Here is a 25,925-nt window from a genome sequence, read left to right on the forward strand (position 1 = left end):
TCTTTTGTTGTTATTATGAAGAAAATCTTCAGCAAAACAGACTGAAAATGCATGGGGAAACGTTTATATGGAATCTTACAAATTGCATACCGCATTCACATAGTGCATCAAGCATGCCGCATCCGCTTACCGCGTTAATGGAATCTAAGCTTTAGTCTGATCTGAACATCCCAACAGCCAGTGGGATGGCTAAAATCTTCCAATGAGTCCTCTGCTTCCTCTTCCGGTCACATGACTAACACTCCAGTTTTGTGTAAGTGACCACGGGCCTAATTCACAAAGGTCTCTTAGGCTCTGCTAGACAACTTTGGGCGACACATAGCCCAGTGGTAAAGTGCTTGCTTGATGCGCAGTCAGTTTGGGGTCGATCCCCGTCAGTGGGCCCATTGGGCTATTTCTCGCTCCAGCCAGTGCACCACGACTGGTGCATCAAAGGCCGTGGTATATGCTATCCTGTCTCTGGGATGGTGCATATAAAAGATCCCTTGCTGCCAATCAAAAAGAATAGCCCATGAAGTGGTGACAGCGGGTTTCCTCTTTCAATATCTGTGTGGTCCTTAACCATATGTTTGACGCCATATAACAGTAAATAAAATCTGTTGAGTGCATCATTAAATAAAACATTTCCTTCCTTCCTTCCTTTCTGCTAGACAACAAAGCATCCTCTTTGCAAGTTGTTTTACACTGCACTCCAATATCGCAAAGCTGCGAGAGTTTAGTGAATTAGGTCCCAGCTCTGTTAAGCACACCACCTGTCTATAAGAGGTCATATTGTATTTCCCAATAATATAATAAAATATTAATTGTTTTCTATGAGATATTAACAAAACACCTTCTCCTGTCAAGACCCTGCAAAGTTTCCCGGATGTTTTGTCCAGTGTCATTTATTTAGAGACCTGGGTCCATATTTTCAAACTATCTTACCACCGTGATATTGTAAAACCATTGTAGGCTTAAACGTCACTATGGCATTTGTTATGGTGATGACATAGCCTACGATGGTTTTACGATAACATATCGCTAACATAGCTTGAAAAATCTCTAGCCAGAACAGGCCTTAGGAAATTATTCTGTTGAATGGCTGCTTAACGCTTGTCTAATTGCATCAGCATACTTGTAGTTTTATAATTATATAAACTTTTTATGGCCATGTTTTAAGTAGACCTGCTGTATATATATTTAATCTCACAAGTATGATTTTATTCATTTCAGCTGATGAATGCACAGCTTGGAAAGCAAAAAGTAGTAAGTTCTTTTATTACATTAAATTGACAACATTGACAGTTATTGTTTGAATTTGGTTTCATTTATGTATTGTAAATAGCTATATTATACAATGTATAATCAGTTTCAGTTTCTTTTAGTTTCGTGGAAAAACTTAAAAAAAAAATTAATCCTCACTAATGGAAAACAAATTAATATGCAACTGTAAGAGTAAAAATATGGAACATTTAAACATTGTCACTTTTTTAACATATTAGTATTAGAATAAATTATTGTGTTAACAACATATATTACACATGCATTCTGACAAACATTATTTGTATTTATTTAATTTTTTGTTTTAACAGGGAGCAGTGGTAATACCAGTAAGTATACATTTATTGTTTTAATGTCTCCTTCCAATCACCCGCTATTCATTTTATGCAAGGGGGCTATGCCCAGTTCCTGGGCGAAAGGAGTCCAATTTGTGTTTGTTTTAACCATTATGTGTAAGTAGATTATTCCACTGCCTGTTTAATGACTACAAATGTATGACAATCTCTTTTTGCATCTATCATCTATCTGTCCACCTTATCATTCCCCTAAATTTACTTAAAGTTAAACAGTTAACTTTATAATAAATTAAAGTTAAAAGCAGAAAAAAAGAGAAGTTTTCCAAGCTGTAGTCAAACATGTCTTCGTTGCCAATAAAGGCTATTTCATAATTTGTCTAAATGTTAAAAAAATTACATCATAATGTTGTCATCCTTGTTATTGAATGAAGATTGGAATGTTTAGTGTAGCTATTTTGCCAAACGATTTGCAGAGTTCAGGGAACATTTTGTTCAGTATCGCGTTGCGATTCCAAACGCAAGTTTCAGATAGTGCTACACAATTTAAAAAAATTAACCAGTAGTTGCTAACCAATTTTCAATTGACTAGAAATATCGCTAATCAAGATTTTGAAAAAAAAATGTTCCCTGACGTTTACATGAAAGCAAAAGTAAGAAAAACTCTTTTTACTTGTTATCGTGAATACAAAGTAAAATGGATTTAGACTATATAGCTCATAGTTAATAGTTTTATTATAGAGTTAACCTTTAATAGCCACCTGCCTGTAAGGCCTCCATGAGTCCAAAATATTGGACTTGAAGTACTCGAGAGTCAAACTCGACCCAGACCCGAGTACCCAACACTTACACTAGATGATGATGAGATTAAGGAATAAAGTAAAATAGCATTATGCATCTTAATTCCAGCGCTGAACATTGATGCCAAATCATGCCACTGTATTGCATTTAAAAAACGGTTGATAGGTGCAGTATTGTGATGGACGAACAGCCAGTTTTAAAAGAGAAACTAGCACATGATCATATAATTATTGTAATGTAACTTATATCATTGATTATCTGTTGCTGAAATTATTGTCCTATATTGTCCATTGTATAATAGCTGATCACTGTATTCCACCGTGTACGGGTACTCCAGTCCTGTGAACGGACTCGAGTCTTGCTAGACTTGACCCGTGCCCGAGTACTCATGGAGACCCTACCTGCCTGACACTTGTATAATAGCTGATCACTGTATTCCACCATGTACGGGTACTCCAGTCCTGTGAACGGACTCGAGTCTTGCTAGACTTGACCCGTGCCCGAGTACTCATGGAGACCCTACCTGCCTGACACTTGTATAATAGCTGATCACTGTATTCCACCGTGTATGGGTACTCCAGTCCTGTGAACGGACTCGAGTCTTGCTGGACTTGACCCGTGCCCGAGTACTCATGGAGACCCTACCTGCCTGACACTTGTATAATAGCTGATCACTGTATTCCACCGTGTACGGGTACTCCAGTCCTGTGAACGGACTCGAGTCTTGCTGGACTTGACCCGTGCCCGAGTACTCATGGAGACCCTACCTGCCTGACACTTGTATAATAGCTGATCACTGTATTCCACCGTGTACGGGTACTCCAGTCCTGTGAACGGACTCGAGTCTTGCTGGACTTGACCCGTGCCCGAGTACTAGTGGAGACCCTACCTGCCTGACACTTGTATAATAGCTGATCACTGTATTCCACCGTGTACGGGTACTCCAGTCCTGTGAACGGACTCGAGTCTTGCTGGACTTGACCCGTGCCCGAGTACTAGTGGAGACCCTACCTGCCTGACACTTGTATAATAGCTGATCACTGTATTCCACCGTGTACGGGTACTCCAGTCCTGTGAACGGACTCGAGTCTTGCTAGACTTGACCCGTGCCCGAGTACTCATGGAGACCCTACCTGCCTGACACTTGTATAATAGCTGATCACTGTATTCCACCGTGTACGGGTACTCCAGTCCTGTGAACGGACTCGAGTCTTGCTAGACTTGACCCGTGCCCGAGTACTCATGGAGACCCTACCTGCCTGACACTTGTATAATAGCTGATCACTGTATTCCACCGTGTACGGGTACTCCAGTCCTGTGAACGGACTCGAGTCTTGCTGGACTTGACCCGTGCCCGAGTACTCATGGAGACCCTACCTGCCTGACACTTGTATAATAGCTGATCACTGTATTCCACCGTGTACGGGTACTCCAGTCCTGTGAACGGACTCGAGTCTTGCTAGACTTGACCCGTGCCCGAGTACTCATGGAGACCCTACCTGCCTGACACTTGTATAATAGCTGATCACTGTATTCCACCGTGTACGGGTACTCCAGTCCTGTGAACGGACTCGAGTCTTGCTAGACTTGACCCGTGCCCGAGTACTCATGGAGACCCTACCTGCCTGACACTTGTATAATAGCTGATCACTGTATTCCACCATGTACGGGTACTCCAGTCCTGTGAACGGACTCGAGTCTTGCTAGACTTGACCCGTGCCCGAGTACTCATGGAGACCCTACCTGCCTGACACTTGTATAATAGCTGATCACTGTATTCCACCGTGTACGGGTACTCCAGTCCTGTGAACGGACTCGAGTCTTGCTGGACTTGACCCGTGCCCGAGTACTCATGGAGACCCTACCTGCCTGACACTTGTATAATAGCTGATCACTGTATTCCACCGTGTACGGGTACTCCAGTCCTGTGAACGGACTCGAGTCTTGCTGGACTTGACCCGTGCCCGAGTACTCATGGAGACCCTACCTGCCTGACACTTGTATAATAGCTGATCACTGTATTCCACCGTGTACGGGTACTCCAGTCCTGTGAACGGACTCGAGTCTTGCTGGACTTGACCCGTGCCCGAGTACTCATGGAGACCCTACCTGCCTGACACTTGTATAATAGCTGATCACTGTATTCCACCATGTACGGGTACTCCAGTCCTGTGAACGGACTCGAGTCTTGCTAGACTTGACCCGTGCCCGAGTACTCATGGAGACCCTACCTGCCTGACACTTGTATAATAGCTGATCACTGTATTCCACCATGTACGGGTACTCCAGTCCTGTGAACGGACTCGAGTCTTGCTAGACTTGACCCGTGCCCGAGTACTCATGGAGACCCTACCTGCCTGACACTTGTATAATAGCTGATCACTGTATTCCACCATGTACGGGTACTCCAGTCCTGTGAACGGACTCGAGTCTTGCTGGACTTGACCCGTGCCCGAGTACTCATGGAGACCCTACCTGCCTGACACTGGTCTGACTGTGCCCTGTGTGTTTATTGCAGACAAAGGCTGGAGCTGCTGACACTAAAGCCATGAAGGATCAGCTGTCGACGATGAAGAAAGAGAACACAGAGTTGAATATGAAGATAAAACATCTGGAGCGAGAGGCTCGACAGGGCGGGGCGGGTGGAGGTGATGCTGCAGCTGATGTAAGAGGTTTTAATATTTGTAACTGTTTTAGGGGTCTCTTTGTGTACATTTTACTTTTCCGGTGGCAGTGGCGGACATTTTTTTGTTTAAGACAATGTTTTTTGCTCCATTTCTAACAAACTGTTAGTCCTATATCTATGAAACTTGGTTTATAGATGCATCTATGAATAATCATCTCAATACATGTTTTAAATGTTTTGAAATTCATTTAATTAACATTTTATTTAATTTTAAAATGTGGGTTTTTTGTTCATTATTAGGGTTTTTTAACATGTATTGAGATGAACATATATGGATGCAACTATCAGTGACACTGAATACATTTATGCTAGGCAAGACATCTAATTCTGTGGAATTGTTCTTGTTTTTTTAAAAGATACTCATCTTAGTTATTAGGCAGTGTAAAATATTTTCGGTGTACTTTTTTACAACTGTATTTGTAATTTTCGTTAATTCATATACAGAAGCATGGAAATTAAAATATGATTCCATTATGATTGCATTAATTATTATTTTAAAATGTTTAAAATATTAATTGATTTATTTTATATATTCATTTTGCTAATTTTTTATATTTTGAAGAAAAACCTAATAAAGAGACATGAGAAGATTTTGAAGGAGTTGGAGAAGAAATATGAGATGGAGAAAGCCAAGAATGAAAAACTTTTTGCCAATTTCAAGACTGCTGACGAGGAGTTAAAACAAGCTCTCAAGGTATACAAATGGAGAAGATTGACCGTAGTCACTTTACTAGTGGATAGGTTAGCTGGTTAAAACCTGTACAAAGATTTACACTGAATTGATTTCTATTTTTGACATGTTAAAACAGTCATTATAAATTGGTTTAAATGTCTATTATTTCAATTTTTGTCAAATTGTGCTGTTCACAATTAGGCATTGAAAAATCACATTCCTTCCAACCGTAATGTATTGTGAACACAAACAATGAATGTTGTAAAAAATCATACATTTAAAGAAAGAATGATATAAAAACAAGTAATACAATTTAAGAATGATATAAAAACTAATAGGTAAAAAATTATACAAAAACAAGTCTTATAATTTAAAAATGATCTAATAACAATTATCTCTTCCACTTTGTGTAGACTGTTGACCAGCAAGTTTCCGAAATAAGGAAGCTGCAGGCTGAATTGTCTGCCCTTGGGGTAGCGGCTAAAGAAGGCGTGGAAGCAGCCAGCAAAGTGAAATATTTAGAAAAGGAAGTGAAGAAACTGACTGAGGAGAACAAAGTGCTTGTGGAGAATTTCAATAGTGAGAGGGTAAGTCCAGATGTTGAATCATGCCCATGTTTCGTCTGTCACATTGGTTGCTAGTCATTCTTCTTTGTAGTTTTTTTCTGTGCTGAGATCCAATTAAGGTTCAAGTGCGCTCAGCTATCTGGGACTGTCTGTCCAGGATAGTGGGTTTGTCCAGGATAGTGGGTTAGTGGTTAGTTGTTAGTAATTTCATTTCAACTTGTTTGCGTGCTTATATCCAATTGAGGTTCAAGCACGCTGTCCTGGGCTGTCTGTCCAGGACAGTGGGTTAGTTGTTAGTTGGTTAGTGAGAGAGAAGAGGGTGTAGTGGCCTTACACCTACCCATTGAGCCCTTAAGGACTCGCTCTGGGTTGGATCCGGTACCGGGCTGCGAACCCTGTTCCTACCAGCCTGTAGTCCAGCCACTGAGGCCGGTTTGTTAGTAGTTAGTGTGAGAGAAGTCGGTGTAGACTCATTTTGGGTGGGAGTGTTCGGTCTAAAGCCGGTATTGATATTCCTTTATTGCTGAAGTATGACATTGCCTTCACATTAAGTTTTTGACTATACAACAAGATGGAAATTTAAAATATTTTGTTATAGTATACTGGTACCCTATTGAGTCACGGTCTCTATTAAGTCGCACCATTTGGGATTTTCCCCCTTTTTAAAGTAATACATACAGTTTGTTTATGTTCCCAGTGTCGCAATTAGATTGTGTAGACAGTAAGATTTTATGTTTTGTCACCTGATATTTCTTACCAGCAAAAAACCAAAACCAAAAACAATTTATGTGACTGTGACATAAAACAATGTGCCATTTTGTTACAAAGCCGTTGAATGACTACTCTGTTGTAGGTACTGAGGAAGAAGTATTACAACATGGTTGAAGACATGAAGGGGAAGATCCGCGTGTACTGCAGAGTCCGGCCGCTTGTTAGCAGTGAGAGAGAAAGAGTAAGACGAATAACACTTTGTTTCTTATGACTGTATTTTCTTTTTTTTATATGTTCTTCAATAATTAATGGGTTATTTTTAAAGCTGAAGTTTCATCCATCTCTGAGTTAGGCTATGTCGGTTGCGTGCTCGCTTGAGGTGCTTGCGTCGAAGGATCGAACCACTTGGTGGATTCAGCTGATTGGGGTTTTTCTTGTTCCAGCCAGTGCACCATGACTGATATATCAAAGGCTATGGTATGTGCTATCCTGCATGTGGGAAAGTGCATATAAAAGATCCCTTGCTGCATTAGGAAAAATGTAGCAGGTTTCGTCTGAAGACTGTGTCAGAATTACCCAATGTTTGACATCCAATAGTCGATGATTAATTATCACTGTGCACCAGTGGTGTCGTTAAACAAAATTTCACTGTCTCCCCTGAGGTTATGTGCATAGCAGCTTCAATGGTGTGACGGAACATGCTCTTAATTTTGTTTTCGCCTGTGGCGATATTAATTGTGTTAGAGGGCCGTGTGCAGTTTCATTGCACTTAGTCCAGGTGGGCAACTTGTTACGTAATACTTCTGCGCGACGGTCCTCGAGCTGTACTTTCTAATATACACCCAGCCAGGTGCGGAGGCCATGTGGCGAGTAGTTACGTAATACCTCCGCGAGTGTGGTTTTTACAACTGTGATTTGGCGACGATGACGACAGCCAGTCTGACGATCAGAGAAAAATATACCGACTCTGGGAGAGGTGGAAATATCAGATGATAGGTGAGGTACCGCGTTGTACCCCCAGGCGATATTCGCTGTCTCTGAGAGTTTTGAATAAATAGCTAGGATTTTAGAGATATCGAGGAGAACCATAGGAAGGTATCCCGGGGGAACGTTGTCCGTTTGGACTTTGGTAAATATATTATTTCTGCTCTGTTGTATAACCTTGATGTGATTGATGTGACTTTAAATATTTTAATACTGTATTATACCAATATTATTTAGACAGTGCTGTCGGTCATCTGACGCAGTAATCTGTAGACTCACTGATCTAATATATATAAAAAGCTTAGCCAGTCATCCTAGAGGACCTAGGTAAACTGTAGGTTATTGTCTTTATTGTGATAGGTACCAGTATTAATTCTGTGTTACAAGGTTACTGAATGAGTAGTTAGGGTTAATTAAGAATTAACCATTTAGGAATAGAGCTGTAATTCCTTTATTAATTAAGTTCCCCTGGAAGCGTTTCTCAATTATCACACGTGTGGGTGTTGTGTCACGGTGAAGTGATTAGCATATTGTGTAAACTAGACACCTAGAGATTAACTAATTAAGTGATCAGTTCTGGGTTGTTATTATTGTTGTTATTAATTAACTACTGCGGCAGTACATTTGTCAGCGTAGGTTAATACAGATTCCAAAGTGTATTGTGTTTTGTTGTGTTTTCTAGTGAACTAAACGTGCTATAATAATATATACTTTATATAAGATCGTATCTCTGATCATACCTAGACGAGCCAACGCGGGTATATAACTGCCTGTTACAGAGATATCTAATAGATATACAGTTAGGAGAGATATTTGGACAATCGTGTTTCATTCAGTTACGGGTATTATAGAATCCCCGTGACAAATGGAGAACATATATACATTTTAAAAAGTGAAAGGCATGTTGGAAGATGCAGAATATGATCTGTCTGCATATGTAAAATAACATTACATTCTCAGTAAAGATGTTAGAATTATCCTTTTGATGATGCAGTTTAATATAATAATTTTAAAAAATGAAAATAATTAAGAAAAATAGAAATAGCTAAGTCATCGTGGAATGGAGTGTGTGATTCCTTGCAGTGAGAAAAAAGTGTCTCCAATCCAATGAGTTCAACCTGTCGAATTATCTATTAAACTTCGAAAATTGCAGAAACCCAGTTGTTTTCCGACAAACTGTCAATTATTACATGAAATTATTTCGCCAAATTAAAATAAAATTTGCTAATTGTTTTAAAATTTGCAATTGGCGAATTTGGTGAATGTCAGAGCTATCTCCTGATTAACCTTTAGACTACTGCATTAATTTTTGTAGAGTGGGTACAAGTTTATAATTTTACTCACTTACAAGTTACATTCACTAAAATAATTTATAAATACATCAAATAAAGTTCATATATATGAATCGGTAAGTATTATTTTCGTGGGTTTTTATAATTTTTATGATATTTTAGATCAGTTAATGACTAAAATTAGGCAAAAAATCTACAAAGTTGCATTTAGTTACCGACATTTGTGGCCAGCTGTCCAGTATTTATGTCTATTATTTCCGATAACTGGTTTTCTGGCCAGAATTTTTTTTTTTTAAACTAACTACGATTCATATCCCAATATTTGGTGATTTTCGTTGTAGGTAAAATGATCAAATTTATTATCAAATTAGCTGTCACAATCAGCTATCGATCTCTGAAAATGACCATGACGTGCTGCCACTGTTGTCAAGCGAAAATATTTGCCGAAAAACACTTTTTGAACTCAAAATTACAAATTATTTTCCAAAGAAAAACAACACCTAAAGATACAGGAAGCTGGATTAACTTCTGTTTCCTGTTATACAAGTCTTTCCAGTGAGTGTCGTGTGGAAAACGGCAGGAAATATGAATTGGGGAATGCACTGTATACAGTGTACAGTATGTCGACTGGCGTGATGTCGGGCGAGATATCTCGCCTGCAGTAGTCAGAAGGTTAATCTTCTGTCACAGTGCTATTAAACACTTAAAACTTTGTTGAAAAACATGGTTACAGTTATGTTTTCATAGTACTAAATTATCTGTTTATTTATGTGTTATATACTGTAAATACTTCCATTAAGAATTGATAAGAAATTCCTAATTGCTTTCCTGTCCTTTTTTTTGCAGCACAAACGTCAATTACTTCATCTTCATAGGGTATACTCCAGAAGAATTAGTAATCATAAAACACAGTATAGTCACTAATATGCCACTGAGTAATAATTCCCTTATCACTAATACTCAACAAGTAGAAATAATCCCCATTTTACTTGATACTGCCAGCAGTTTAATCCATGAAAAAACCCCTCAACTCTTGATTAAAACCAGTATATAAATGGTGTTACTAATGACCAAACTTTTAGAAGAAAAGAACCATTCACTTACCTTAATAAGAGGTATAGATGCACATTGTATATAGTTTAACCATATAAAAACATGCAATAAATCATAAATAAACAGAAAAACGTAGTTAATATTATGTATTCAAAACATTTCCATTGCATTTTAAAATATGTTTATTATTGTATTCTGCTACAAATTGTCGATGTAAGCATGTCTATAATATCGTATTTAATAATAATAATAATAATAATGATAATAATGTAATCACAATCATAGTTAATTATACTCACACCAATAATCTGCAGTAGCTAAGCACAGATATATTCATGAATATTTAAACAGGAAATAACCCTTCACCTCTCTAGATAAAGGATACTCACTTCGTACTGGTAAATGCCATTAATCATCATGATGTGTAGAAATGAGATCTTATGTAATCATTTCATGCATTTGTTTCATGTATGTCGTGTAATTTTGTATTGGAAACTATTCTGCAGTTATCAAACTAAATTAAATATTGTTTTATTTTATCTTTAGTAATAATTATGTATTAGCTAATCAGTATTATAATTTATTTCAGAAGGATGGGGGAGTGACTAAGTTTTATATTGACTGTTCAGATTCTGATAACTGAAAAATAAGTAATACACATATTAATATTTAATACTGTATCCTTACGATTGTATTTATGTTTTGCATTTATGTATATGTTTCAGAAACCTTCACGAGCTGTATCAACCACATTTCATACACATTTTTCATGGTTAAAATAACTATTTATTCATAACAGGGGTTTTTTCCCCACTGATTGTAATTTATTATTTGTTGATATTGTGTTCTCGTTGTTCAGGGCAATGTCTCTGTTTTGAAATCTCCTGATGAATACACGGTACAAGTCCAGTCCAGCAGAGGTCTGAAGGAATTCCAGTATGATCAAATCTTCATGGAAGACGCATCACAGGAAAAAGTCTTCACTGATGTGGATGTAAGTGAAACAAAAACATTTTGGTTTAGGCCTAAGCAGATTCTACAAATACAATGCTTTGTCTAATCATGAAATCTGTTTATTGCAGGGCTCGAACTTAACGGCGGCACTGACGGCAATTGCCGTCGTTGAGATATAAATTGCCGTAGGTAGCGATGGCACTTTTGTGCCGTCGATAAAGCTCCTCAACAGTGGCGAAATGTATACACCTGGTGTACATTATCTGCCAATATTTAACATTTGCACATTTAAAAGATTTCTACATATAACAAGATAGCCTTTCAGTCAGGTTTATTTGCTGCAAATGTCACTTTAAAAAAAATTGCCATAGGCAGGCTCAAAATTGCCATCGGTGGACTGTTTCACCCATGGCAATTCTTTTAAAAATTGCCGTGGGAGACAAATTCTTACGTTCGAGCCCTGTTATTGGTTTGTAGTAAATAACAAATAATTTTCATGCAGTGAATTTAGCAGTTTTTTGTGCTTCTGCGAATCTCAAGTTTGGGATCGGAAACATAAAATCATGAGATGAAATTCCAAAATATCTATATTAATCATTTTATGATCTACAAATTCAATTAATGCATGAATTTCTGTTTCTTTATAATTTGATATTTTTTATTCATTTAAGAATCGACTAATTATTTTTTGGTTCATGAAAGTATGAACAGAATAAAAACTGATGTTCACACTGTATGACTCCTTGTTTTTGTCGAACACTGCTGATGAATTTATTTTAGTATTAGAGGTAAGTTAACGACTAACTGGGTAAAAAAACAAATAAAACATATATATGTGTATTTTTTGTAGACTCTGATACAGTCGGCAGTTGACGGTTACAACGTGTGCATCTTTGCATATGGTCAGACGGGATCTGGTAAAACGTTCACCATGATTGGTGATCAGGAACAGAATCATCCAGGCATTGCTCCTAGAGCCTTCCAGAGAATCTTCCAACTGGCTGAAGATAACAAGTGTGTAAACACCATGCAATATTTAAAAAAAAAAACCCCAAAACTTGTATAATGGTTTCATTGAAAAAAATGGTACAACTGCTGTCAAAGTTATTTATTATAAAATTTTGTAAGATATATGAAAGAGTTTTCAAATTTGATAAAATTGAACATAGATCCAGTTACAAAAAACCTTAGGGCCTCATCCCTTCGTAATGTTTTGCTTGCTATTGCAAAGAAGTATCTCTTCTAGTCCATGCCACTGGTGAAATTATTATAATTTTGGGTGGTTTCAGTGCTTGTAATTATTAATATGACATTTGTTTTGTTTAACAACACTACTAGAGCACATTGATTTATTAATCAGCTGTTGAATGTCAAACATTTGTAAATTTGACATGTAGTCTTAGAGAGGAAACCCTTTTTTCCATTAGTAGCAAAAGATCTTTTATATGCACCATCCCACAGACCATTGGCATTTGGTATACCAGTCGTGGTGCACTGGCTGGCCCACCCATCGATCCCACACTGACCGCACACCAAGCTAGCACTTTACCACTGGGCTACATCTCGCCGCTAATAATGGGAAGATGCTGATTTACATTTAGACTGAAATTAATAAATGATTTTTCACTGTACAACAAGTTCTGCCAGCAGTGGCACATATGAAGATATAACACTGGGTAACAAATCACTTTTTGCACTGCTGTTGCTCTCACTCACATGGCACTGTTGAGAAATATACTGAAGAACAACGAAATACTTTTTGTTTTTTTCATGATACAGTCAATTCAGTAAATAGACTGTCAAAATAGGCTGAAATATTCACTAGACATTGATAATTTTAATATACACACAAACTAAAATGATTCAAACTAAACAATTTTAAAGGGACAGACCCTAGTTTTTAAACACTATTAGAGCTGTTTATGATCACTGAAATCAAACTTTACTTACATTTTATTGTTTAGATTATTCATTTCCATACAATCCACATTTTTCTAGGTATCCGTGTGTTTCTAATACCACAAAATGCATTTTTTTTTTTTTTTTTAAACGCACGTGTGTCTGAGAAGTAATGGTTATGGAATCAAGTTTTAGTCTATTTTTAATGATATTTCACCGTTCCAACTTCACAGATTCTTGTTTCACTCTCTTGTAACGTTATCCAAATGTGTTACAGTTTGTAACTTAACCAAACTTCGTGTCCATTTTTACAGGTTGAAACTAGGGTGTGTGCCTTTAAATAAATTAAATAAAACCAAGTTAATATTTTAATTTGTTGCTGTTCAGTATATTACAAATTATTTAATACCTATTTTGCTGTTCAGTATATTACAAATTATTTAATACATATTTGTTGTTGCTGTTCAGTATATTACAAATTATTTAATACATATTTGTTGTTGCTGTTCAGTATATTACAAATTATTTAATACATATTTGTTGTTGCTGTTCAGTATATTACAAATTATTTAATACATATTTGTTGTTGCTGTTCAGTATATTACAAATTATTTAATACATATTTGTTGTTGCTGTTCAGTATATTACAAATTATTTAATACATATTTTGCTGTTCAGTATATTACAAATTATTTAATACATATTTGTTGTTGCTGTTCAGTATATTATAAATTATTTAATACATATTTGTTGTTGCTGTTCAGTATATTACAAATTATTTAATACATATTTTGCTGTTCAGTATATTACAAATTATTTAATGCATATTTGTTGTTGCTGTTCAGTATATTACAAATTATTTAATGCATATTTGTTGTTGCTGTTCAGTATATTACAAATTATTTAATACATATTTTGCTGTTCAGTATATTACAAATTATTTAATACAAATTTTTTGTTGCTGTTCAGTATATTACAAATTATTTAATACATATTTGTTGTTGCTGTTCAGTATATTACAAATTATTTAATACATACATGTATGTTTTGTTGCTGTTCAGTATATTATAAATTATTTAATACATATTTTGCTGTTCAGTATATTACAAATTATTTAATACAAATGTTTTGTTGCTGTTCAGTATATTACAAATTATTTAATACATATTTGTTGTTGCTGTTCAGTACATTACAAATTATTTAATACATACATGTATGTTTTGTTGCTGTTCAGTATATTACAAATTATTTAATACATATTTGTTGTTGCTGTTCAGTATATTACAAATTATTTAATACATATTTTGCTGTTCAGTATATTACAAATTATTTAATGCATATTTGTTGTTGCTGTTCAGTATATTACAAATTATTTAATGCATATTTGTTGTTGCTGTTCAGTATATTACAAATTATTTAATACATATTTTGCTGTTCAGTATATTACAAATTATTTAATACAAATTTTTTGTTGCTGTTCAGTATATTACAAATTATTTAATACATATTTGTTGTTGCTGTTCAGTATATTACAAATTATTTAATACATACATGTATGTTTTGTTGCTGTTCAGTATATTATAAATTATTTAATACATATTTTGCTGTTCAGTATATTACAAATTATTTAATACAAATGTTTTGTTGCTGTTCAGTATATTACAAATTATTTAATACATATTTGTTGTTGCTGTTCAGTACATTACAAATTATTTAATACATACATGTATGTTTTGTTGCTGTTCAGTATATTACAAATTATTTAATACATATTTGTTGTTGCTGTTCAGTATATTACAAATTATTTAATACATATTTTTCAGATCCAAGTTTAAAACCAGCATCTCGGTGTACATGTTGGAATTGTACAACGATAAACTCATCGACCTGTTTGCTAAACCTGGCAGTTATGATGATGTAAGTGTTCCCGTTAACAGTTCTGACTGGCTTTGGAAATCGGGAAATACATTTATTGTCTGGCAATTATTTTAAGATAATGTAGGAGGAAAAGCTGGAAAAAATAATAGTTTTTTGTTAGAAATGTGTTTAATATTTATATTGGATCATGCAAATGCCAGGTGTGACTGCTTTAAAAAACAGTAACAATAAAACAAATAAACATCAATTTTACAAGAATAGCCAGTGATTTTTGGAGGCAGTAAAACTCCATTTTACCAATGGATTTAATGTTATCTGCTATCAAAAAATACTTTCATCATAGTTGAGAGTTACCATAATAATTTTTTTAGTAAATACCTACAGAACTTTAGTACTGTTTAAGTTACTATAAATGCATTCTATTTCCATTTATAATTATAAAATACATAAATTTGGAAAAAAAGACAAAAAAAGAAAGAAAAATAAACTAGTTTGTGTTTCTAACCCATGAATCTTAGTCTGTTATGATTTATTCAAACCACACGCACAGTACATTATATTGCTTTACACTTGCAATGTTTTCGTATCTGTCAGGAACGATTGGACATCAAGAAAGACCAGAAGGGCATGGTGTTTATCCAGGGAGCGGCGGTGAAGATCGCCACCAACACAAAGGAGCTGTTCGCACTGTTTGAAGATGGATCCAAGAACAGACACACCGCATCAACGAGTGAGAAGAATTTCTAAATATTTACTGTCACACCCAACAGCCGATGTGCATTTTTGTGCTGTGGTGTCGTTAAAAATTCATTAATCATTCATTCATTCAAAATATTTACAATCATTATACTTCTTGGATAGCCTTTTTTTGCTTTTTTATTATATGTTATCTGAGCTCTTACCAATAGCATTTTTGCCATCAAAAATGTGTTTGGTCTAAACATTCAGGAGGGGCTGGGTGTAGCCCAGTGGTAATAGGTTCTCCTGATGTGATGTGGGTCTGGGATCGGTCTCTGTCGGTGGGTTCATTGGGCTATTTCTCATTCCAGTCTGTGCACCGCGACTGGTATATCAAAGGCCGAGGTATGTGTTATCCTCTCTGTAGGATGGTGCATATAAAAGATCCTTGCTACTAATGGAAAAATGTTTGGCATCCAACAGCTGATGATTAGTGTGCTCTACTGGTGTTAGTAAATAAAACAAACTTTAAACAAACTTTACAAACCTTCATGTTTGCAAAATCCAAGCCTGTTTATTTCAGATCCCACAATAGTGTTTAGTTATTGATCCTTTTCAGTGGATATTATAGTATCTGCTTTGTGTATTTGTTGACACTGTTTATTTCATGTTGTCATGGTTATTTGTTTGGTAATTTTGTTTCCCATTTTGTTTTATTTCAGTGATGAACTCTGAAAGTTCACGTTCTCATTTGATTCTTGGGATTGTGATGGAGAGCACTAACAAACTCACAGGTCAAGTGTTGAAGGGAAAGGTCAGTAGTAAGAAAGTATATTATACTGTCTTCAATAAGGAAAAATGAAAAGTCTTTATATGAGTAGTATCTTATGGGCTGTATATTTTACTTTTTCAATAATGCAGTCATAGTTTTTTAATCTGGACTTATTCATCTGGAAATAGTATCTTATGGGCAGTCAGATGAGCAAAAACAATTCCTTTTTACTTTATACTGATGGAAAGAAATAAGGGATCGCGTGAATAATAAAAGCAATGGAGTACTGTCAGGAAGTTAACAATGTCAGTGACATGTAGTCTTACATTACTGACATTCTGTCCCATGTTACTGACATTCTGTCCCACGTTACTGACATGTAGTCTCACGTTACTGACATTCTGTCCCATGTTACTGACATTTGGTCCCACGTTACTGACATTCAGTCTCACGTTACTTACATTCTGTCCCATGTTACTGACATTCTGTCTCATGTTACTGACGTAGTCTCACGTTACTGACATTCTGTCCCACGTTGCTGACATTTGGTCCCACGTTACTGACATTCAGTCCCATGTTACTGACATTCAGTCTCACGTTACTGACATTCTGTCCCATGTTACTGACATCCTGTCCCACGTTACTGACATGTAGTATCACGTTACTGACATTCAGTCCCACGTTGCTGACATTTGGTCCCACGTTACTAACATTCAGTCCCATGTTGCTGACATTCTGTCCCATGTTACTGACATTCAGTCCCACGTTACTGACATTCAGTCCCATGTTACTGACATTCAGTCCCACGTTACATAAATTTAGTCCCACCTTACATGTTTGTATGCTATACAGACATTAGTACACTAAGAAAAATGTGATCTATAAAATTAAGTGTTCCCTTACTTCTTTCTATCAGTATATTTTCTCCAAAATTTAGACAGTCATTATCCCAAATAGAGTGCCAAAAGATAGAAAAGAAAAGAAAAGTTGACCCATTTCACTGAGTTTTAATAATATAGTGTATTAATTTTATAATATATTGGATTTAAAAAAAAAAAAAAAACTCTTTTAATTTAATAAATTGTAGTTTGATTTAAGAATAGGTGTTCATTCCAAAAGGAGAAAGCATTCTAAGATTTCTTCTTTTTTTAACTGACCGTTTCAGCTGAGCTTGGTGGATCTGGCGGGCAGTGAAAGAGTTGCAAAGACCCAGGCTGGAGCTGAACAGCTCAAGGTAACCTATTTAACATTAAAGTAAAATTATTCACACAAATCATTTTGTAATAGGTGTGAGGACAGAAGTTTCATAGAATTGAATAGTTAATTAATTTAAGATTTATTATAAATCCTGGAAACATATCCACCTGTAACCCCCTCCTGTTATATTGATAAAAAGAGGGAACCTCACCCTAACCCTAATCCTAACTCTAATCTAAACCTAACCAATAGGTAGGGTAACGGTTGGATACTTTACCCTATACTATTTATTATTGGCAGCTCCTACTGGTTTGATTTTTGATTTTTTAATTACTTATGCCACTATCTCAGTCTGACAATTTACTTTGTGCCACCAGCATACCCCATTAATAAATTGCCATTTAGGAAATATTTCTGTGAAACATTCTCAACTTTCAGTCAGAGATGAAAATTTTCTGGAATTATTCTGAATTCCGATTTGTTTATCACCTGTACAGGGTTTTCAGATTTTCGGTCATTTGTTCAAAATTTTCCATATTTTCTGTCCAATACTTGTGATATGGTTTCAGCTGATGCTTTGCATACATTCTGTATTGGGGCCTCTATTTTAGACCATTGTGCAACCCTAACCCTGGGGCCAGTATCGGTAATCGACCATCAGTATTAACATTTCTGGATTATGTTTTTTTGTAATCTACTTTTATCTGTGTTCATTAGTGTTTTTTGCTCTCCCACAGGAAGCGATGTCCATCAACAAGTCATTATCTGCGCTAGGAGACGTCATCTCTGCTCTGAGCAGTGAGCAGTCGTTCATCCCATACCGTAACAACAAGCTCACGATGCTGATGCAGGATTCGCTCGGAGGAAACGCCAAGACGCTCATGTTCGTCAACGTCTCCCCGGCCGATTACAACACGGACGAAACCGTCGTATCACTCACGTATGTTCTAGTTTGACAACAGTTTTTAATACTAATTCTGAAATTTAGGTTTTAAAATATTTTTTTAATTTATGTCTCCACGGCCAATTACAACACTGTCGAAACTGTTGTATCATGTTTTACAACAATTTTTAATACTAACTGAGGTCGTCTGAAATAATTTTTATTGATACTATAACACCATCTCCTCAAATAAATTGTTGTATCACTCACATTAGTTTGTGTTTTACAACAATTTTTAATACCAATCTGAACTGGGTTTTTTGGATTTCTTTCAAATTAATTTTTATTTATGCTTCAACATCTTTGCAACTGATTACAACACTAATGAACTATGTTGTATCACTCAGGGACCATCATGTTTTACAGCAGTTTCTATTCTAGTTACCTTTATTGGAAATACACATATAACAGCTGTATCTTTTACAGAATGTTTTTCTTTTCGACATTACCTGTTCTCAAACAAGTGCACTCCCCCCCCCCCCCCCCCCCATGGCTAGTAGTCTGGTCCAAACATCCCAACAGCCAATGGGATGGCCTAAATTCTTCTACTGTAGACGTCCGAACCAAACAGCAAAGAAAAAAAGAAGGAAGTTACAGTCACGTGACTGGAAATAGAGGGAGCATACAGTAGAAGAATTTAGACCATCCCATTGGCTTTTGGAATGTTTGGACCAGACTACTAGCCATGGGGGGGGGGGGGGGGGAGTGCACTTGTTTGAGGACAGGTAATGTATCTATAAAAGAGAAAACACCTCAGGTTTTCTCTATATTTTTATATTTCTGGTTTTCTTATTAGTGCACATGTTGCTTGTTGATATTTTTCTATAGTAATGGTATTGATTACTATTAACTGCACAGTGGCTGACACTGGGAGGATGGGTATGATAATAGCACCAAAAAACCCCCAGATATAGTAAATATGACTTTAAATGTTTTAGAGATGTATCATAACTACAACATCTTAAATAATTCCTCCAATGCTGGTAATATTTTCATAAAAAAACAGCCTTTAGGGGCTGAGCACCAGTAGATGGTAGATAACATAAATAGAGATTATTATACGAGCTTGTTTATCGTACTGATTTTATGAAACGAGTGTCAGGATTCTTGTATACATGAATCCTGACATGAGTTTTGTAAAATCAGTACAATTCACACATGAGTGTAATAATTTCTTTATTATCCACATTATCCAAAATATTATTTTCATGAATAACAAGCTAGGACCATGTCAAAACATTTCAAATGTAACTAAATAGAAATGACAAAACAACGTAATTTTTCGAAATGATGTATTAAGTTATGATGCCACTTCACAAAATTACGTCATTTGTTGTGCACATGAAATCATTATGAAACACGTTGGTCATACTGGTTATATTTCCCTGAATATCTTGAACTATGTGAATAATAATAATGTTTACATCTTCATAAATCTTATGCACTTAGTACATATTGATACCAAATGAAGGTATGTGTATTTCAGTGAGAATAAGTTACCAAAAGAGTGTAAAGAAAACATCTAGTATTTGTAATCAAACAGTTATTTTATTTTCCAGCTATGCTTCTCGAGTGAAACTGATCACCAATGATGCAACGAAGAATGCCGAGAACAAGGAAATTGCCAGACTTAAAGCTGTAAGTTGCCATTACGAAAGAAATAAACTTATATTGATAATATTGATACATCTTGACAGTGAGAATGTTAATTTCATGTCTCTATTTTTTGTTAATAAGATTTTATTAATGAGAATGTGAAAAATAGGAGTTCATGTATTTGAAATAAAAGTATACTCTTGCCAGTTTAAGAGTTCTCTGATTTAAGAGTTCTCTGATTCTATCCCTTCAAGAGACTTTTATCCCTGAATCATTTATTCTTTTGAATGTATACAAATTGCTAAAAAACAAAACAACCAAAAAACCTTTATTTTATATATATATCGAGAGAAAGGGAACACTTTGTATTGTAGACCACATTTCAGTCACTGTTAGCATGATAATGTCCTTAATTTGAAATAAAATGTCAATAACACAGTTATGGACGAGGGTTTTGGTTACAGTCACTTTCTTCCGTTTGTGTTGGTATGATCCCTTATTTCTTTTCATCAGTATATTATCTTATTTGTTCTAAATCTCAAGTTTGGTTTAATGTCTGATCCTCTGTCCAGGGTCGTACCCTGATCAAAATCCTAGGAGGGACACTACTTTTTATAAACAAATGAAACACTATACAAATTAAAACCTGAGATGTATATGCTATTTTGTGGAGTTTAAAAAAGAGAAGAAAAAAAAAAGAGATTCTCAGGAGGGCAACTGGCTCCCAGAGGGTACATCCCTGCTGCCACAGTGTGGTTGAATTTCTTATCCTCCGTCTGGTTTCACATTCAACGTTACTTACACTACTGTTATTTTACAGATAATTCAGAAGCTGAAGAAAGGAGATGCAGTAGATGAAGATGTGTAGACAACGACTGTTTGTGGCGTGTGCATTGTGTAGACAACGACTGTGTGTGCGTGTTCATTGTGGAAGCTACAGTTATTGAAAGAAATATGGCTGTGCCATTGTCATTGTGAATTTAAGACAGTTGTTCCAAGTGTTTCAACTTTATTTAGGAAATATTTATTTTTCATTTTGCTTTGATAATCTGGGACGCTATTATATTTTTGCCGTATGTCAGTATTGTTGTCTTACAAATGTTTATTTAAATAATTTTTATACATTTTTGTATTATTTGTTATCAATGATTTTTCAAAAGTGAACTTTGAAACAATATCAAAAGATTTTAATTTTATATTGTTACAAACTAATTTATGATTATATTTATTATTTTACATACTAATCATTTTGTGATGATTGCAAAAATCCCATCAAAATCAAAAATTTTGATTTACTAATCATTATTTTCTAGGAATGTACGTATTTAATAAGATTTTAAAAATAAATGTTCTAGTAATTTCAGTTAGTAACTCATTTGTTGTTATAGAGTTTACATTTTGAAATACAATGTATTATTTTTGGTTTTAATGTTTTTATATACTAACCATTTTAAGTAAACTACTATTTTGTACACAGTTACATACTAATAATTTTGGTAAATAATGCAGTTGTGAATTTCCATTTCGTAATATATATTCTGGCATCTATGCAATGTTTTATGCATTTTATTTTTTATATTATTTAAATGCATTCCGTCCATATTAATATATTTGAAGTGAAAGTAAGGTTTTGTATATTAAAAAAAAATTGCATTTACTTGTGGCATACATTGTCTGAAAGTCTGTTTTTCACTTACCAAACATAATGCATTTGACCATATAGGGAGTAATATTGCATTTAAAAGTAGAATTTTGTTTCATTAATAAGTGACGTTTAAAAAAAAGGTTTACATTCAGCACATTTCCTCCGACTTACAAAAAGGATTATATTTGAAGAAATTTTGTATAGACTTCACACTTTATCCTTTTCCAGGCTTCTAACTTCACTAAATTTGACAAGCTAGGGACTTTTTACAATTAGTCAATTTAAAAAAAAAAAATCCTTTGGTGGTAATGTTAAGGTTAGAAATGGAATCAGGGATGTGAGAGCTACATGGAAACGCGTAAATGCGTTTTTCCATTTCGTCTAAAAAAATCAAAAACATGTTCAGTACTGTTGACCACACAAGGTTCATTTGCATGTTTTCACGGTTTCAATTTTATGATGTATATTATAAGTTATAACCAGTTTAGATTTTTTAGCACTGAATGCAATTTTTGGCAGTTCCAGAGATTGCAAACAACAATTTTCCTTCAGGGGCCCTTGAGCGGCTCCTGGACCCCAGCCACAGTAAGTTTTCTTGTTCCAGCCCCTTTCACGTCCCTGTGGAATACAGAAAATGTCTTAGAAGGGAAGAGAGATGAGTCTAGGGGATTGAGTGCAAGACAGGCCAAATAGTAAATCACATCAGCACACGTTCATTTTCACTTTATTACTAATATATCTGCATTTGTTGTCATTTAATTATGAACCATTTTATCAGTTATAGTTTTCATTCGTTTATATGCTTACTGTGATACACTGTTGGCTTAACTGTGATCTTTTAAAATATTTCTATAATATTTGTTCTTTTATTGGAAATAATTTTGGGGTTGTATTTTTATTATTTTTTTACGTATGTATTTGTCCATCTATGGAAATGCACTTTTGAATATATGCAAAATACTGGAATTACAAGATTGACTAATCCATTTATTTTATTTTTCTACTCCATCAATAAGTTAAGAGTATAATGTATAATATTCAGCACAACTTTCGTTGTTAATTTTTAGCTGCATTCAACATTGGGATTCTGTTACAGTAATGTTTCTTGTTTTCAAGAAGGTTTCAATGTTATGATGTAGGAAAATATGTCTAAAATATTTTTAATTATGCAGTTAATCAGTTGGCTTTGGGAGAACCAACAATTCAAAATCCATAGCATGTTTATTAAGATGATCAGTTACATGTATTAATTCTTCTCTCATGTTTCATGTATGTCATGATAAACAATTTGTGCACGTCTTAAATTTGTGCAACATGTGGTCAATGAGACTATCCGGTTTGGATATTCCACACATCACCATTGTAATGCATGACTGCAATTAGTTCTGTCATCCATCAAAAAATACATGCAGTTACTTAACTTGACATATTTTGTTTCCAAATATAACTTGCTAAAGTTGAGTATTATAGTTGAGGATTGAGTTACTAGCAGTCTAAGATGTCAGTTATTGAGAAACTCTGTGCAATGCTCACAGTATATTATTTTTAGGTCTTTGAAAGTCTTTAAATTGTAGTAAAAGTCTTTAAATTCTCACAAATGATAGCCAAAGCAATGATATATTTTACAGCTGCATGCATTTGATATTTTCCAGTTACAAGGTTTAATCTGTTATGATGCATTTTAAAAAGCTCAATTATTTTGTCATGGACAGCAATGTAAATGAACTGATTTGGTATTTTTTATCGCATTCTATTGTCTTTGACGGCTGTGTAAAAGTCTTTGAAAATGGCAGGTAAAAGTCTTTGAATTTGTTTGGTCTTTAACGCTATGAATCCTGGTTACATAAAATATTTTATTACCTCGGTGGTCACTCATAACGGGAAATATTTTCCATATTTTCTCAGTGAGAAATATTCTGCATTGGTGTAACGTATAATATTATTGGACGATTTGACGCCTACAAACCAATGATATTGTCGGTACAAAATATGACATCATCACAATTTAGCAAACACAAAATGACATCATGTAGTTTAAAGAGTTTGCAGTCCTGACTGTGTTTTCAGCATTAAATTTATAACAAAATGTAATTTTAATGCAGTTATAGATTATTTTTAGCAGAATAAAGAGAACTTTTGTTTTTGAAAATTATCTGTGAATGTGATTAGAATACAAAGTTATTGCAATACTGTGAACAGTGTGGAAAGTGGTTTACATCATTTCTATGCATGTGTAAAAAAAATAAAGGCTTTTAGAGGCAAAATTGTTGGAGATTATTTCGCTCGGGACATAAATTTGATAATAACAGGTAACTTGTTTATTATCTTCTATTTACATTTTGCTGTATACATATTAGTAAAATAAAACAAAATTGGCTTTTAAATGTACTGTGTCATAGATAAACAAAGGTTTAGTCTTTAAACAAATCTAGCATAAAATATTTATATACCAGTTTTTAAAGCTTTGAGAATTATTTTCTTTTCTTATCAATGTTGTATTAATTCTGTGATATTTTTTAAGGCTGGTCCTTGATATATATATTCTTATTGACTATTCACTACAGGAAGTGAAAATGTTTTTTTTTGTACTTGGTGTAAGCATTAAAAATATTCTTATATTTGTTTTGGTTATGTTGTTGATTATTTATTTAGTATCTCGCCTTAAAGCGACATACCCTATTTTTTAAAAACGCATGTTCATCTAAAAAGTAATAGTTAATGAGAAATGCACTGGTTATTTTTGATAGTATTTCCCTGTTTAAACATCACAGACTTTAGTTTCTCTCTGTTATAATCATATCTAAATGTGTGTTGCAGGTTTGTAGATTAACTAAACTTAGTGTCTGTGCCTTTCGGTGTGGGTTGCAGGAACAATAACTCATGATGGACTCGTGAAGGCAACCAAAAAAAAAGAAGTTTGTTTTGTTTAATGACACCACTAGAGCACATCGATATAAATAATTGGCTATTGGATGTCAATACATTTAATAATTTCAACATACAGAGCAAATTCAATACATCCCAGACAGGATAGTATATACACAGCCTTTGATATAACAGTCGTTGTACACTGGCTGGAACAAGAAATGGCCCAATTTCTAGCTCTACCGAGCTCTGCCCATCCCCAGTCCCAACCAGAGGCCCGTACCTAACGCATCAAATTCCAAGATGTGTATTGTTTCTACCACAGGTACACTGAAACCATGTGAAATTGTACATTTTACCCCTAGTGCTGTTTGTGAACTGAATTGTGTATACCAGTGTTCATATCTCGCCAAATAGTTATACTTCCAAAAAACAACACTCATCAACTTGTGTTTTCTGGAGGGTTTTTTTTTTTAGTTTTGAAAAATTAATCGATATAATCTTAGACTTGGAGAGAGAACCTGTTACATTTTTCCATTGGTAGCAAGGAATCTTTTTATATGCACCATCCCAGACAGGATAGCACATACCAAGGCCTTTGATATACCAGTTGTAGTGAACTGGCTGGCATAAGAAATAGTTCAGTGTGCCATGACCGACGCATCCAATTTTCAAGATATATATTCTGCCCATGGAATAGCATGTTTCCTTATGTGAAATCACATCTTCCCTAGTGCCGTTTGTGAACATTTGATGGCAATTATTGTGTATACCAGTGTTCATATCTCGCTAAATGATTATACTTTCAAAAAAACAACACTCGCACGTTTTGAAAAACTAATCAAACGTTTTGATTGTCACTGCTTTTTTGAGTGCATATGTGGCAGCAGTGTATTCCTTGGTATGAAATGAACAATACACCAATCGATCAATTCTCAGGAATGGAAAAATAAATTAAAACAAATTCGTTTATACTTCTTTGAAAGGCATTAAGCTTGTGTGATGTTGAAAACAAATTCGTTTATATTTCTTCGAAAGGCATTAAGCTTGTGTGATGTTGAAAACAAATTTGTTTATACTTCTTTGAAAGGCATTAAGCTTGTGTGATGTTGAAAACAAATTCATTTATACTTCTTCGAAAGGCATTAAGCTTGTGTGATGTTGAAAACAAATTTGTTT

The 25,925-nt window shown here is 34.8% G+C and overlaps 1 protein-coding gene across 1 annotated transcript in view; it reads left to right on the forward strand.

Annotated features, from left to right (window-relative positions):
* Positions 1 to 24,475, forward strand: part of LOC121386478 (COP1-interactive protein 1-like) — a 53,748-nt gene extending 29,273 nt beyond the window's left edge. Inside the window, exons 27-41 of the mRNA XM_041517396.1 lie at positions 1,213 to 1,245; positions 1,572 to 1,589; positions 4,873 to 5,019; positions 5,603 to 5,734; positions 6,127 to 6,300; positions 7,133 to 7,231; positions 11,179 to 11,313; positions 12,124 to 12,287; positions 14,996 to 15,089; positions 15,645 to 15,780; positions 16,451 to 16,542; positions 17,666 to 17,734; positions 18,435 to 18,637; positions 20,200 to 20,278; positions 21,057 to 24,475. Of these exons, the coding sequence (XP_041373330.1) occupies positions 1,213 to 1,245; positions 1,572 to 1,589; positions 4,873 to 5,019; positions 5,603 to 5,734; positions 6,127 to 6,300; positions 7,133 to 7,231; positions 11,179 to 11,313; positions 12,124 to 12,287; positions 14,996 to 15,089; positions 15,645 to 15,780; positions 16,451 to 16,542; positions 17,666 to 17,734; positions 18,435 to 18,637; positions 20,200 to 20,278; positions 21,057 to 21,104 (1,623 nt within the window). The 3' untranslated portion in view covers positions 21,105 to 24,475. The remainder of the gene's footprint in view (positions 1 to 1,212; positions 1,246 to 1,571; positions 1,590 to 4,872; positions 5,020 to 5,602; positions 5,735 to 6,126; positions 6,301 to 7,132; positions 7,232 to 11,178; positions 11,314 to 12,123; positions 12,288 to 14,995; positions 15,090 to 15,644; positions 15,781 to 16,450; positions 16,543 to 17,665; positions 17,735 to 18,434; positions 18,638 to 20,199; positions 20,279 to 21,056) is intronic.
* Positions 24,476 to 25,925: the final 1,450 nt, after the last annotated feature.

The sequence above is a fragment of the Gigantopelta aegis genome, chromosome 2 (assembly GCF_016097555.1).
Source record: "Gigantopelta aegis isolate Gae_Host chromosome 2, Gae_host_genome, whole genome shotgun sequence".
NCBI lineage: Eukaryota > Metazoa > Mollusca > Gastropoda > Neomphalida > Peltospiridae > Gigantopelta > Gigantopelta aegis.